The sequence below is a fragment of the Anguilla rostrata genome, chromosome 9 (assembly GCF_018555375.3).
Source record: "Anguilla rostrata isolate EN2019 chromosome 9, ASM1855537v3, whole genome shotgun sequence".
NCBI lineage: Eukaryota > Metazoa > Chordata > Actinopteri > Anguilliformes > Anguillidae > Anguilla > Anguilla rostrata.
Genome location: NC_057941.1, coordinates 29716149 through 29731859, shown reverse-complemented (window position 1 = coordinate 29731859; position 15711 = coordinate 29716149). Strand labels below are relative to the sequence as shown.

The 15711-nt window shown below is 42.8% G+C and overlaps 1 protein-coding gene across 1 annotated transcript; it reads left to right on the top strand.

The window, feature by feature from the left end:
- The first annotated feature begins 600 nt into the window (after nucleotides 1-600).
- LOC135262367 (CD99 antigen-like protein 2) lies at nucleotides 601-12922 on the top strand. The gene is made up of 10 exons (XM_064349414.1): nucleotides 601-862; nucleotides 4707-4763; nucleotides 4985-5032; nucleotides 5770-5877; nucleotides 5964-6041; nucleotides 9236-9307; nucleotides 9573-9620; nucleotides 9727-9846; nucleotides 9940-10005; nucleotides 10338-12922. The coding sequence occupies exons 1-10, from the start codon at nucleotides 808-810 to the stop codon at nucleotides 10385-10387; spliced, it is 702 nt and encodes a 233-aa protein (XP_064205484.1). The 5' UTR covers nucleotides 601-807; the 3' UTR covers nucleotides 10388-12922.
- Nucleotides 12923-15711: the final 2789 nt, after the last annotated feature.

Below are 15711 nucleotides of genomic sequence, written 5' to 3'. Positions count from 1 at the left end.
TCCCTTTTGAGTGCCCAATGAACTGTGGATCACCCACTTAAAATGGAACCTTAAAGCACACACACTCACTTTCCCACACTTTTGCAGTGTGATGTCTTGGCACACTCACATACCTACTGATAAACCCTTTAATTTATATAGTTCTCCTGTTTTTTCTACTGAGCACATCTTTCTCATGTTGGACATCTGAGGAGGGGGTAGAAGAGGGGATATTATGCTAGATTTTCTAGGAAGTTTTTCCGGTATATTTACCCCACACCTGTTTAGTTCATAGACGATGCTTTCCAGTTAAATGTAGAACGTGCCAGTTAGTGGATACAGCACTGTCAGCAGTTCTCCGCAGTTCAAACTGCATTCTGTGTCCCAGAAAGTGTCACCGTCAGCACTATATAAGCTGGTTATGGTTAAAAAGAAAAGACAAGTCTATTTATTTATTTAAACTGAAGTGTGTGACTGCAGCCTATGAAAAATATATCTTATATTTCAATATTTGTTATATTAAAGCGCGTGTAATGTCCTTGCTTCGGCACAGCTGAAAACCAGTCTTCCCTGGCAATAAGATACGCAAAAACCGGCGAGCCGGAGGACCCACCCAGTAGACTACTGCATCTGTTGCCGTGATCCCGTGTTTGTTGCGTTCTCTCTCACTTCTCGTAGCTGGTGCTGCTGCTGCCGCTGTGTATGGTTGTCGTGCTGTCGCTGGGATATTTTTCTGTTTACAATATTCAATATAGTGGGAAAAAACGTAATATATAGTAAACAGCCGCCACATTTATCTGTATTACCTCAGAAAAAACAATCGGCACTATGGCCAAACGTCCTACGTGGTCTCTTTTGGTAATCTCTCTACTGGCTGTAACTGGTAAGTTTATGCGGGTGGTGGGCCACGCCGAGCCCAATCAGACTGAATAGAGTAACATATAGGGTTTTCTTAAAAAATGAAGTTAGCGGGACTGTTATATTTATTATGAAACATACGGCCAGATTTTTGTAGTTGGGTCACCATGTATAGGCCTACTTGTTTTGAAATGCGAAAATGTTTAGGCCTGTCTCTGAACAGAAAACATCTGCTCAGTCCATTGGTTCTTACGTAGTACGTAGAATAGTAGCTTACTGTTTCACGGACAGCCATTTTATTAATATATACTCTGCGCGCAATATAATGTAGGCTGTAAAATTGTTTACAGTGACTTTTGCCTGCAGCTATCCGGGAAAGTCGCATTAGTTCTACTTTTGACGCAGTCTTGTCTATTGGGAGTTAAATAGATTGAAATCATCGTTATGGTAGTGGTGAGGTCTGACTCTGAAAGTCAACGCACATGCCTGCCTTGAGCAAAAACATTGGCGGGCAGTGTTTTCGCAATGCGGACCCCAGCATCACGGGTTCTAGTTAAAATCGGCGATTACTTTATAGCAAAAACAATTCCTTGACCATTGCTATTCACGAGTGAGAAATGTGGCGCGCGTATCAGACATTATTTACTTGTACACAAATGACTTGAATGTTGAGATTCCTCAGTGAAATTATGGAGTTCATATCTGTTTTAAAGTAATTCATGTAGAATACTGGAAGTTGAATGGAATGGATGGGATGCATTTCCTCCGTATTTTATGTCACTTCAAAACAATCCTATGACATCAAACATGCACCACCGCTTAGTCGTAGTTATAACTGTACTTGTAATATACAGGATGCAAGTCCTTGATCTCTTGATAGGTAAACAGCCACAAACCAATACTTAGAAAGGTAAAAAGTTTATTACTGACAAAATTGTGTAAAAGTACTTAAGAGGCAAATTGGATACAAAAGAAACAAATGACAATGGTATCTGAGCCATGCGCTTTCTACTGTCTCTTTAAGATAGATCAATGCAAGTCTCACATAAATTAGAAAGTGGTTTAAAAGTAAAAGTGCACCAGTGCTATCGGTTTACAAAATATAAATTGAAGTTTGACCCATCGGCATCGACACAGTGAGACTAAAGCAGCGGCATAGGCTACACACACAGTCTGTAGGCACACAAAGAAACAACATTAACACAATTAACAATAGTTAAAATCACAGGTCTATAAAGTGCAGCATAATTATCATCAGTGTAAGCATAATTCAAATACTACGAAATACAAAAATACAATACATGTATTGCCAATGTGTTAACATTTAACGTTGCCACGACAACCCTAACGTCCGACCCGCGACCAACAGCATTCAGGCTCTACAGTTGAACAGTGAGGTATTAGTTACATTCTAACACCGTATCGCATCATTACATGAAACATCGCGAGCCAAAGGAATCAAACATTTGAATTAGTATAAAACAAATAAACATTTAAATTAAAATACCTGTGTAGCGTCAGCTTACGCATAGGCTACCCTGCTCATCCATCAACATAACCAATTAAGGTTTGTCTGCCTATAAACTGAACGCTTGATCAGCTCATATAACCATCACAGAAATATGAGCGATTGCAATTGCAATATTAGTTTAAAAGCGTACAATACTCACTCGCCATAGGCTTACACGAGATGCACCAGCGCGGCAAACACAGCGTCTCAGTCAAACAAAAGAGAGAATACGCCTTCATCATGGAAGGCGAATATCATAGGTGCACAGGTGTAGCTCGCCTTAAGCTGCCTACCTGACAACGGGATCTTCTTCTTCTTTGGTTTTTAAAGGCGGTTGGCAAACTTAAATAAGTGCATTACCGCCACCTATTGCTACCTAGCTTAGTTTTTTCAAACAATAAATAAAACAGCAGCCCAACCCTCCCATATCTGATTCACGATTCTTTATTTCCCTATATCCCTGGCGTCTGACTCCCTCCAAACCCTTTCGCCAAAATTCCCTGTATTTCATTCCCCTTCACATCCGTTATTCCCAAAATCTCTTACGCTGCGTCCACCACCATCTTGATCCTCTCTGATTTTGTTTCTATTTCACTTGCACAATTGATCACCATCGTTATAAATGCTTCTCTCCATATACATTATTTCTCTATCACATCTCACTGATCTTTTCCCTCTGTTTCAGTTTGATTCTGTTCCTTCCTCACAGTTGCGATTTCTGCCCTCACCCTCTGTTATTTTCTTCTGCACTCGTCTTCTTTCTATCTCACTTCCTTCTTTCACACTGTTTTGCCCCCACTTCATGACTTCCCCCACAGTGAAAACATATTGCCTGGTCTCTAGACACCGTTCACTCCTCGTCTGAACACCCATCTTTCCCACACCTTCTGCACCTGTGATCTTTTCTACAAACTGCTGCCATGTGTCCATAATCCTGACACCAGTAACACCTCAGTGGAACCCTTTCATATGCCCTCACCCTGTAACTAGCATAGTCTAAATAAATCCTCTCCGGTAGTTCTCCTTTGAATTCTAATAGTATTGATCCACTTTCTTGTTCTTTCCCATCCCGATAACTTTTCATTTTCCTCACCCCGAAAACTCCCTCCACCTCCTAGAAATAGTCAGCATCTACCGACTCCGGGACGCCACTGATCACCCCTTTTGTAGCGCTCTTTCCTTCATTAAAAAAACAAATAACTTCTATCAGTCCAAATCTTTTAATTTTAAGTGCTTTATCCCTCAGTCTCTTTGACTGACACTCTATGATTATAATTCCCCCCCGGTTACCCTCACTGCCCTAACTTCCCCAATCTCCTCCTTTACGAATCTCCCTATTTCTTGGACGTCATTAAAAACGCCATTAGCTTCCCATCCACACCCGGGCTTCACCTTCATTCCTGCTACATATTTCTCATCTTTCTTTTCATTTTCAATTCCTTTTTTCCTTTTCTTATTTGCTCCTTCTTCCACTTCGCACTCCATTTTCCTCAACCGTTCGTTTGCTTAGACCCAATATGTCTACAATGACTGTAAGTGCTACGATCGTTCATCAATCGTTCCAGTTCTTTGAACGTTGTGAAGCTAGCCACCACAAAGCCTCGATCTCCGACACAATGGGATGAATATTAGTTCCGCCTTACTACATGATGTCTGTTTTAACACTGTCCTCCTTCCCCTGCCAAACCCACCGCTGGTGTGTTTGGCCAAAAAGCTGAATTTTGGTCTCATTTGACTAGGACTTGTCAAAGATTCCCCCACCACCAGTCTCATTAAACACTATAGATGACTCAGTAGTTTTTGTAATAGTTTTTTCTTTCTGAAGGGAGAGTACAAAAAGGTCCTGAAAACCAGGTGGCAATAATTATAACTCCTATTGTTTCGGGAAATAAAAATGTTGCTTGTTAAAAATGTGCTCTTTGATCTCCGCTCTCTGATTAGTATAAAATGATGCATTTTCCCCATTTTACAGATTATTACCATTGTTGTCTATTTTAGACAGCATTTTATTTTGCTCATCTTTATCAATGGCGTCAATAAATGTTTGCGGTCAATAACTGTATAAGGATAACTTCATTATAGCTATAAACGTCAGTGCGAGTCTCCAGCTAGGGCAGGGGTCTGCAACCCTGGAGAGGCACATTTTGTTACTCTGCACTTAATCTGTTAGAGCACTTGATTACACAGTTAACTCACCTCACCAGGTTACTTGGGTCTGAACTGGTGCTGATTTCAAGGTGAAACCAAAAACCAGCAGTGCTTGTGGCTCTCTGGGACCAGGGTAGCAAACCCCTGAGCTGGAGCCTCCTCCTTCTCCTCAAATGATATTAAGGAATTAAACACCTTTCGTGTATTTCAGCCCTGTCCCAGGATTTAGACCTTTTTGATGCCCTGGACGATGGTCCCACTAAATCACGTACGTACCTCCACTGTACACTGGTTCTGCATTGATGATAGGGAAATTACTACCAATTGTGAGGACCTGTACAGCAGTACTGCATGGACAGTTTGTCCGAAGAGAGCACCAGTAGTTTAACACCAGCAGCTTGACACTTTCATAAACACTGAGCCAGGACAGCAGTTCTGAGTTGTTATTTTGGCTTGGTTGGTGATTAATTTGGTTTTATTTTGCCACAGCGCCTGCCAAACCCAAACCTGCGCCAGCAGGACCAGCTGGAGGAAAAGGTCTGAGTTTCCTTGCTTTTCTGTGTGACGGAGCTGGAGTGTCTAACACTGTTCTGTACAGTATTGCGTGCTGTGCGCTGATCTTGATGTTGTAGCTCGTTGTCATGCCTCCTAGTTTGACTTACCATAATCTTTGACCTGGACTATGCTTACTGGGTTAACTGGACTTACTGTGTTCATGGCTATGAATAACTGTTACATAACGAGTATTGTACCTTATCAGACCTGTGTTCTGTAGTTGTTCCAATGACCTTCATTATGCACTTATTGTTTATCAGTTTGGATGAAAGCTAATAAATGTAATGTAATGTGTCTATACATTTCATTTATACTGTGTGCTCTGTTGTGCGATGTGTGTGACATTATGTATGCACTGAGCACTCAAAAATACACCTGATATTCATGGCTCACAGTTAATTTGTTTCATTTTAATAGTTGCTCCTGAGTGCTGTTAAGATTGTGAGCTCAGAATAAAAAATAATTGACACTGAACATTATTTAGCGTTTTTTAAATATGTAATCTCTGCATGAGACAATGACTTTACAAAAATGACATAATTACTGAACAATTTAATATGAATAATATTTCATAAAATGAAAATAATATGTATTCTGACACATCTGTTACTACTACCATTAATAAGGATAATATAATGATAAGATTATGATACTGCGTTAACATTCTGTGTGAAACATAGGTTTAAACAGTTGTAGAGCAAGATGTGTCTGTTCTGCAGATTCGGACATCTTCGACCTTCTTGATTTTGATGCGAAACCCACCACCAAACCCCCAAGAAGGCTGCCGACCAAAGCTCCATTCCGACCCAGACCAAAACCCAAACCTGGTAAGAGATTTTGTGTGTGTGTGTGTGTGTGTATGTGTTTGTCTGCATGCACGCACTTGTGTCTGATTTCTTTAACTCCTTTACAGCTGCAGATGACTTTGACCTGAGTGATGCCCTGGACCCGAAGAATGACATACCGGGAGGAAAAGACAAGGGTGGAAAAGGTGTGTATGTGACTAACCCAGACATCAGGGGGTGCTGTGGCAGGGTGGGTTTGATAAAATATAATAGTGAGTATTGTAACTTGTAAATGCTTCATTCCATTTAAATAGCAGTATTATGGCAGTATACTCACGGCAGTATTATTTGACTAGACTCTTGCATTTCTCGCCTGGCAGCGATGATTTCAAATGGTTATTCAGTGATGACTCCTATAACATCCTATATCATTCCTATAACGTCCTGAGAACGGGCAAAAAAGATTAAGTATTTATATTTTTAACATAATACAAGTATCTTGGATGACAAAAATGTGTTGCAGTGAAAATATTTTCAAAAATATTATTTATTTTCCTTTTATGGAATTTACCATGTAGTGTACATTTCACCATGGTAGAATATATTATTCTTGAGATTAAGACCAGAGACTTGTGTCCCCTACAGGGGACAAAAATGAATTGGCAGGTCTTAGGATATTATATTAGGTTTTTCTTATCAGTTGACCATAATTGGAAATATTTAGAAATATTGTGTAAGAAAATAATGTTTGGACCAGAGTAAAGTGCAACTCATCAAAAATGCCAGGTTGAATGCCCTCTAAATGAATGCTTATTTCAGGGGTACGAAGGGGATTGTTGATAGGGTTTGTATCTGTGGCAGTCAAAGAACCACCTGCTGGTGGAATTGGTGAATAGCAGGTTGTGTATCACCACACTACATTATCTTGTAAACCTACTAATGAGTCACTCAGCTCGGAATCTTTTATGGGGCTGATGTGTGGCTCTGTTTGCCAAGACACTGGGATCTGCAGTGCAGTATCACGCATCTGCGTTTGCAACTCCACAGAGTGGCACATGATTGGCTGTAATGTGTGTCTTCATCTCAATGCTCACTGCCGTGGTTGGCTGGTTGACTGGTCTCCTGTAGTTTCTTGTGCAACAGCTGGATGGTGAAGTGCACAGCTCAGCCGGAGGACCACAGAGCGAAGTGTGGCTGGCGCTTAAAAGGGAGCTGTGTGCTGGTGTGCCCTCCTGCTGATTAATGGAAGACATTACAGCAGTTAGGCAAGGCCCTGAGTACAACTGGGCATTCAAAATTAGGAGGGGGGGAAATGGGAAAATGGAATAAAGAAATCAGAAAAGGGTTCACGTGGCCACAGGAGAGCTAGGTAGAGGGAGAGCTTGGGAGTGAGTGGAGGGAGAGTTTGGGAGTGATCGGCCCAGCTTAGGAGTGATTGGTGGAAGAGCTTGGGAGTGATTGGAGGGAGAGCTTGGGAGTGAGTGGAGGGAGAGTTTGGGAGTGAGTGGAGGGAGAGCTTGGGAGTGATTGGAGGGAGAGCTTGGGAGTGAGTGGAGGGAGAGTTTGGGAGTGATCGGCCCAGCTTAGGAGTGATTGGTGGAAGAGCTTGGGAGTGATTGGAGGGAGAGCCTGGGAGTGGTTGGTGGGAGAGCTTGGGAGTGATTGGTGGGAGAGCTTAGGAGTGATTGGTGGAAGAGCTTGGGAGTGATTGGAGGGAGAGCTTGGGAGTGAGTGGAGGGAGAGTTTGGGAGTGAGTGGAGGGAGAGCTTGGGAGTGATTGGAGGGAGAGCTTGGGAGTGAGTGGAGGGAGAGTTTGGGAGTGATCGGCCCAGCTTAGGAGTGATTGGTGGAAGAGCTTGGGAGTGATTGGAGGGAGAGCCTGGGAGTGGTTGGTGGGAGAGCTTGGGAGTGATTGGTGGGAGAGCTTGGGAGTGGTTGGTGGGAGAGCTTGGGAGTGGTTGGTGGGAGAGCTTGGGAGTGAGTGGAGGGAGAGCTTGGGAGTGAGTGGTGGGAGAGCTTGGGAGTGAGTGGTGGGAGAGCTTGGGAGTGATTGGAGGGAGAGCTTAGGAGTGATTGGTGGAAGAGCTTGGGAGTGATTGGAGGGAGAGCTTGGGAGTGGTTGGTGGGAGAGCTTGGGAGTGATTGGAGGGAGAGCTTAGGAGTGATTGGTGGAAGAGCTTGGGAGTGATTGGAGGGAGGGCTTGGGAGTGATCGGCCCAGCTTAGGAGTGATTGGTGGAAGAGCTTGGGAGTGATTGGAGGGAGAGCTTGGGAGTGGTTGGTGGGAGAGCTTGGGAGTGATTGGAGGGAGAGCTTAGGAGTGATTGGTGGTAAGAGCTTGGGAGTGATTGGAGGTAGGGCTTGGAAGTGATTGGAGGGAGAGCTTGGGAGTGATTGGCCCAGCTTGGGAGTTATTGGCGGGAGAGCTTGGGAGTGATTGGTGGTGTGTGACGGTGTGTCGTGTGCTCGTCAGATAAAGATTTTGGAGGATTGGGCAGGGTCCAGGGGAGCCCCCAAGGCACTGGAAGTGTCAGCGGTAAGGAGGTGCATCCAGACACTGATGAGGCCTGCGTGTGTCCTGGTCCTCTGTCCTGTGGAGAACTCTGTCCTGCATGAGCTCAGCCAGTGTGGACTAGACGCCAAGCTTTGCAGCGCTGCATCTGAACCGCATCGTTTGGGTTTGTTTGACTGGAGTTTGAAGGCATGAATCAGAGCAAGGTCTCTTTGACTGACCAGTGACCCCCCTCCTCCCCAGTGCCCCGCTATGGGATTCAGGCCTGTGGAGAGTTTTGAGGTAGTGGCCGTTGCTTCAGGGTGGTTGCCAAATGGCGATCTCCAACGAAATCTCTTTTGTTGCGTGCAGTGATCCCTTAATAAGTGCAATGTCTGTTTGAGTGTCTTACTGAGAAGAGGTGGCAATGTTTATATTTGGGTTTATTGAATATAGATTATGTTAGGTGTGTATGAGAGTGTTTGATGCAGGCTAACATTTATTCATCCTTATTTATACGTATCTTAAACAGGAATGAATTATCCATTTTGACTGGGTTCTTGTGCCTGACATACTTATGCATCTCCCCAGCTTGGCTGATAATTATTTTTAATATGTGGCTTTTGGATCATTGTATTTCTTTTTGAGAAGAGACCATGGAACATTTACATGTGTGAGTAAACGTGTATGATCATATCTTTTATATTTATTAGCAATAAGAACATTCCAGATTAATCTGCCTGTGATTTTTAAAATAGTTTTTAAATAAGAGCCCCCTATGGTGATGCTACCCCCCCTCCCCCCATCCACATACGCAGTCTTACTCATACACAGATCCACAAGCATATGTGTGCATACAAGCACACTGCAGTCAGACACACCCACTGATTCCCCCTGCTCTATCCCACAGGTAATGAATTTTCAGATGGTGACCTCTTGGACGTCCTGGGCGACAATGACTACAAACCCGATAAAGGCAAAGGTTGTGCAGCCTTGTGTGTGTGTGTGTGTGTGTGTGCGCGCGCACCTGGGTGTGCATGAGCACCTTTGTGTGTGTCTGCCTCTGTATATGTGGCCAACAGATGACTGTGTATTAGTCTACATGTAAAATCTGGGAAGGCTATTGTTGAAGAGTAGCAGCACTTGCAAAGCGGATATGTATTGGCACAGTCCTGAAAGTAGAGTGGGTTTGAGGGTCCCTGTGTAAGTAGCATTCTGACCCCCATCTCTGTTTTTCTGCTCTACAGGGGCACGAGGAGGGGGTGGGAATATCCCTGCTGATAATTCGAACAATGGTAAGGACAGACTTCTGCACTGTGATCATGTCTGAGGAAGGACATTATTATTATTATTATTATTACTACTACTACTATTACTATTACTGGGGCCTCTCTCCTGCAGACAACACAGCCGAGGCGGGCACAGTTGCGGGCATTGCCAGTGCTGTTGCCATGGCGTTGGTTGGTGCAGTCAGCAGTTACATATCCTACCAGAAGAAGAAGTTGTGCTTCAGTATCCAGCGTAAGAGCACACAGATACACACACATACACACGCACATGCGCACACACACACACACACACACTGACCCCTCATTTCCTGGCTTTCCTGTACAGCAAATGTGAATTCGGAGTACGTGAAGGCTGAGAATCCGGAATCGGTCATTTTCCAGGAGCCACCAGGTACATATCCAAGAGTTAGTTGCACACTATATGCACAATTGTTGGGTTTTTTTTGTGCAGATTGCAGATGTGCATTTTTTGCCAGATTACACTATGTGTAGTGTATGTAGTGTGTCATCACACAAGGATGAGGCAGTGTGTGTATAATTATGAGGAGTAATACACAGTATGTGTATGATTGTTAGACTGACAACGCAGTGTGTGTAATTGTCAAGAGGAGTTCAGCAGTGTGTGTAGTTGTTAGACTGACTACAAAGTGTGTGTGATTATTAGGAAGATTATACAGTCTGTCTGTTTGACTCCCTTTACCTGAAAACCTCTGTTTCTTTTAGTTCAGGAGACAAAGATACAGCCCCCCAACGCCGAGCCCCCCCAGCACTGAAGAGGCGCTGTAACGTCACAAACGCCTCCGACAATGAGCTTGCGCTTGGCACCCGACACCTACTGCAGTCCTCAACCCCCCCCCACCCCTCCAAAGCTGACGTCTTCTGCAAACCCACCCACCTCAAACCCCACTGCTTTCCCTCCCAGCAGACTGCATTGATGCTTGTGGTCACCTGACGGTTTTGCCACATTTGCACCTGTTTTTCTGACTGTTTACATTGTTTGTTTGAAGCGATTTCATTGAAAATGAAGGCAAAGTCATTATTTATGGTTGGAGACTGGATGCTGTGTTGCATACGCAGGCTGTCCCCCCCCGCCCCCCCCTTGATGCCTGGGGGGGTGGGGTGGAATGGCTGCCGTAGATGTTTGGATTTTATATCCCTGGAAAAAGCAGAATTCTGTTAGATGGAGGCAAATCATGTGTCGGTGGTCCCAAATCAGAAAGTGTCTGATGTTTTCGTTTGAAAAGGGAAAGGTGTGCATTGCTGACTGATACGTTTTTAAATGGCAGTGGCTTTGTGATCTAACAGTGTTCCAACTAGTGAGTGGTTCAAATAAATATAATTATAAGAAGAAGAAGGGCATTTTGGGTACAAAACTGCACGTAAAACATCAGCAATGAAGCACAGTGCTAAGATGTTAGCATACAAACAATCAGAGACAATCGTGTAAATGTCAGCGAAGCTTTTACTGGTTTGTTTGCATTGGAAATGCCTAACACTCATGAGCTGCAGTAAGAAATGCCACTGTCAAGGAGCTATACTTGTGGTCACAGAGTTGTGGGTTAAAATCCTGCATATGGCCCCGCCTCAAAATCTATGAGAAAACATTTTCTGAGAAGGACGATAACATTTTATTTCAGTATTAGTTCAGTGAGTTAACGCTTCTTTTTGTATTTTTCGAATGACCTTCATCTCACTAGAACGGTGAGCCGAGAACTCAGTTCTCGTTTACAGAAACGTTGCGTGGCACACCACATCATTTCACTGTGTTTGCATTGGTCATAGAATCATGAAGATGAATAACCTACTATACATTTCATTTTGCCCATTGCTCCCTTTACCTGTGCTGCCTAACCTAATTGTTTTTACATGGTCTGAATTATATAGTTATATGTCCCAAACTCCCTGACATTACTTCCTGAACCCGTTACTCAAATCACGGCCCTGGTCGAAGAACTGCTGGTTTTCCACCCTCCTTTTACCTGGGAGTCAGGTGTGAATACAGTCTGGCCAATCAGTAGCACTAATTGCTCAGTTAATTACCTGGGGGAAAAGAAAACCAGGGCCGGATTTTGATTCAAGGTCCAAATTTGAGTATCCATGCCCTAAACCTTTAAGCATCCAACCCTGCTGCAGCCTTGAGGGGAGCTGACTGAAGCCTATGGAAATCACTGCCATGTGCTGATTATATATTTGTTCCTGGCAGGGGAGAGATTGGACAGGAAGTACTGGGCTGCGTTTGAATATCATAAATCGGGGCTGCCCAACCCTGTTCCTGGAGATCTGCCGTCCCGTTTTCTTTACAACCTTAGCAAAGGACACCTCATTCACAGTGAGAGACCTCCTTGAGCTACTGCAATTGGTAGAATTAGGTGTGCCAAATAATGGCTGAAATGAAAACCTACAGGAAATTAACAGGGTTGGGCAGTCCTGCCATAGAAGCATCCTTCCTATCTTCTAGTCTCTTTGGGGTCTGGAAGGGGTTAACAATAATAGCAGTAGACAAAATTAGGAAATATGCTCACTCCCCTCAGTTGAAGAATAATAAGAGAGTGGGAAAAATAATTCAGGGGATAAGCAGAAGGAATGAAGGAAGGGTACATTTGGCATATTTCACAATGACTATCAATCATAATGTGCCATAGATAATCAAATTAATAAAATTAAAATCCTATGTGAGAAATTTAGAGCAATTACTAAATACAAGTACCGTAATGTTCATTCCATCAGTCTTTCAATGAAATTGTATTTAAGCAATGGATTTGGACTATGGGATTGGACTAATTAATTTACAGTGGAATTGACACAAGGTGTAAAATCAGGTTCATTAACAGAGTAAGAGCATGCGGTGCTGCAGTTTTCAATATTCAGGAATGATGTTGCCTCAAAGTGATGCGAGTGAAAAAGTGTTACGTGTCTGAATTCTTTCAAGAACTTTCTTCTGTTGTTGTTTTTGTCCACTTTCCTCCTTCACTTCCTTGTGATGCTTAAAGAAGGAATAAACTAAATGAAGCAAAGTGAAGAAATGAGGAAAACATGAAGTTTTGAAATGCAGCTTTAATTACCAGGAAGTTATATCACCATTCAGCTTGGGGATTCCAGCTAGTATAAAAAGAAACCTAAAAAGCCGAAGTGACTTGCATTGACAATGTTGCAATGTATTCGATTGTGTGAAAAGTAAACAAGATTTTCCACATAGCTGTGCAGTATACCAAAATTACTAAGATGTACTAACAGTACATTAAATGCCTGTTCTCTGTCATAACTAATGTGTGAGAGTTAGCAAACTGAATAAAGTGGTACCATTTTAATTCTTGGGATGATTTTTTTTTCTTCTTAAATCCATGCACTGAATAAGACGCATTACATTCTCACAGTACTGGGGCAAGATTCACTAAATAAAGGTCAAGCCCTGAAGTTGCTTATACACTCAACCACAGACATACATCCACATGATTCAATCAGTCAGTCTTCATATAGCACATATTATACACAGGTCTGCAATGTGCTTCACAATAAAACAAAAGCAGAAAAATAAAAGAACTTGGTTGAAGTATTTAAGACTTTAAACCAAGATACAATAAAACAAGACAAAAACACATAAATGCAGGACAAAGCATCTTAATTGAAGAAAAGGCTTTTGTTCCAAGTTTTTGTTTAGAGCAGTGGTAACCTAGCCTGCTCCTGGAGATCTACCATCCATTTTCAATTTAACCCTAATTTCGCACACCTTAACTTACCAGCTCAGCAAGATCTATAGCTGTTGAATGAGTTGTGCATTGTTAGAATTAGAGTGAAAACTTAAAGGATGGTGGATCTCCAGGAACAGGGTTGGTTACCACTGGTTTAAAGCATCAACTGCCTCTACCACAATCAGATTCTCTGAGAGCTGTTGGGAACCTAACTTAAAAGCTAGTCAGACACATATGCAGGTTCTACATCATATAATGACTTAAAAACTAGTAACAGTACCTTATAATCAGCTGTTCACCTGGAAACCACTGCAGTGACTTCAAATCAGGTGTGATCTACTTCAGGTCCTAGTAGTCCTGCAGCAGTTTTGTACAAGTGACCGCTGTCCAATCAACTTCTTGGGAAGGTGCAAAAGGAAGTGCATTACAGTACTACTGCACTAGAACAAGCCATATTGAATGGGGCCTGCACCACTGTGATAAATGAGCTTTAGCCAAAGCAAAGGAGGCAGGAAAAAGTTCCTCTAAGAGAGAAAACAGTACTTGGACAATATGGGAAAGAAAAAAACAAAAAGCCATTTGATGTAGGAAATCTTTAAATTAATTTAATCAGAATTATTTACAGAACAAGAGCTAGCCAACAAACAGTGCAGTTTACATATTATATTTATGGCAGGACAATAACATATCCAAAAAACAGAAATAAAACCAAGAGTCCTATGAATGATGGATGAATAAAAACAAATTCAGGTTAACATGTTTCCTCCAAGGAGAATCACAGGACCCCTGCAAAGCATTATGGGATAGAGGACTGTTTCTCATGGCAGACACATGATACAGTAGGTCATTTGGCCTCTTATAACTGAATCACTCATACCGTAAAAACAAAACAAACCCAAAAGTCAAAAATAAACAAGGCATGAAGCAGACTCCTGCTACTGAAATAGCTCATTCAAAAAAGAAAAAAGAAAAAAGAAAAAAAAAACACAAAACAAATTGAACTGGTTTCCTTTTGTTTTTTATAAAACCATCAAGCTTTACACTAAATAAAATAATTATATTTTACAACAATATAATTTCAAACAGTAAAATAGGCTTTTCTGAGTCTGAGGTAAATTACAGTTAATATACTTGTACAAAGTAAAAAATATTTTTTCTCCCTACAAACACAACAGTGAAGTGTGTTTTTCTCCCCATTGACTCCCTTCATCTGAGGTCAGTGTCCCACTGCTGGGAGCCTCCAGGAAACCCCCTTACCTCCACCATCCCCCCATGTCCTGCTGGCTAAAATCACCATCTGACTCCCCACAGGCAGACCAAGGGGAGAGGTTATACCAGGGTGACCTGGCAACCCCCGGTGGGTGGGACAGACCTGACAAAGGGTAGCGAGTTCTCTCCCGGAAAACAGAGCGCAAACCAGGCAGCAGGAGACGTCATTCCTCACTGTTCCAATCAAAACAGCCATAAACTACCACAAAGCATCCGTCTGAAGACCACCTCAGATGGTCAAGGCACAGAATCGGACTGCGCCTGCAGCCCTGCCCATAAGCCCTGACTGGCCAGGGTCCCACAGTCCATAGAGCCGGCTGGTTTTACTCTCCATCTTCATCATGATCATCCTCATCTTCCTCACCAAGCCTGCAGCATGTTCCACGCTGTCCAGATCACCTACGCTACAGGCGAAAAGCACCTTCCGCCAACCACGACCGAAGCGTGTCTCTGTCCAACAGCACGCCTGACCTATGCCATTGGCTCATTAGAGACATGGACGCCACTGGTCCCAATACTACACATCTTCACACAAGTGAAACTTTCAGCTCCAACGTTCAACGTGACAGCACCAGGCGTTCCCACAACCAGCAAGACCCTACTAGGAAGAGCTTGGTTAAAATGAGCAGTAACCCATTTAAAGGAGGTGTGCATATAATCTGCTTTATTTACAATGTCAGTTGAGTGGAGAGGGGAAGTCAGTCCACACACCTGGATGTGTGACTAAAGCACCAAACTCCCGCCCTTCTCTCTCTCTCTCTAGAGGGACTCAGCGGAGAGTTGGTGAGATTTACTTTAAATACCATGCTGGTGGCGTGACACAAAAATACTGAAACAGGTGGAACTCAAACACAGTAATTAAACATTTTCCCTGTGTTCCTTTACTCACACACAGTATTAAACACAATCCCTGTGTTTCAGTTAAGCATACTCTCCTGAACAGTACTCATTCACACACTTCCCACACCAGCCTCTGGGCCACAAACAGCCCTTTTCATTTAGTCAAGTTTACAAGAGCAACTAGCTTTAGTATCAAAACTTTCCAAACTGAAACAAACCAATGCACAAACATTATTTCTCTCACACACAAAAGCGCACACACACACATACACTTCTTTAAGGCTTGTCCGTTGTTGAAA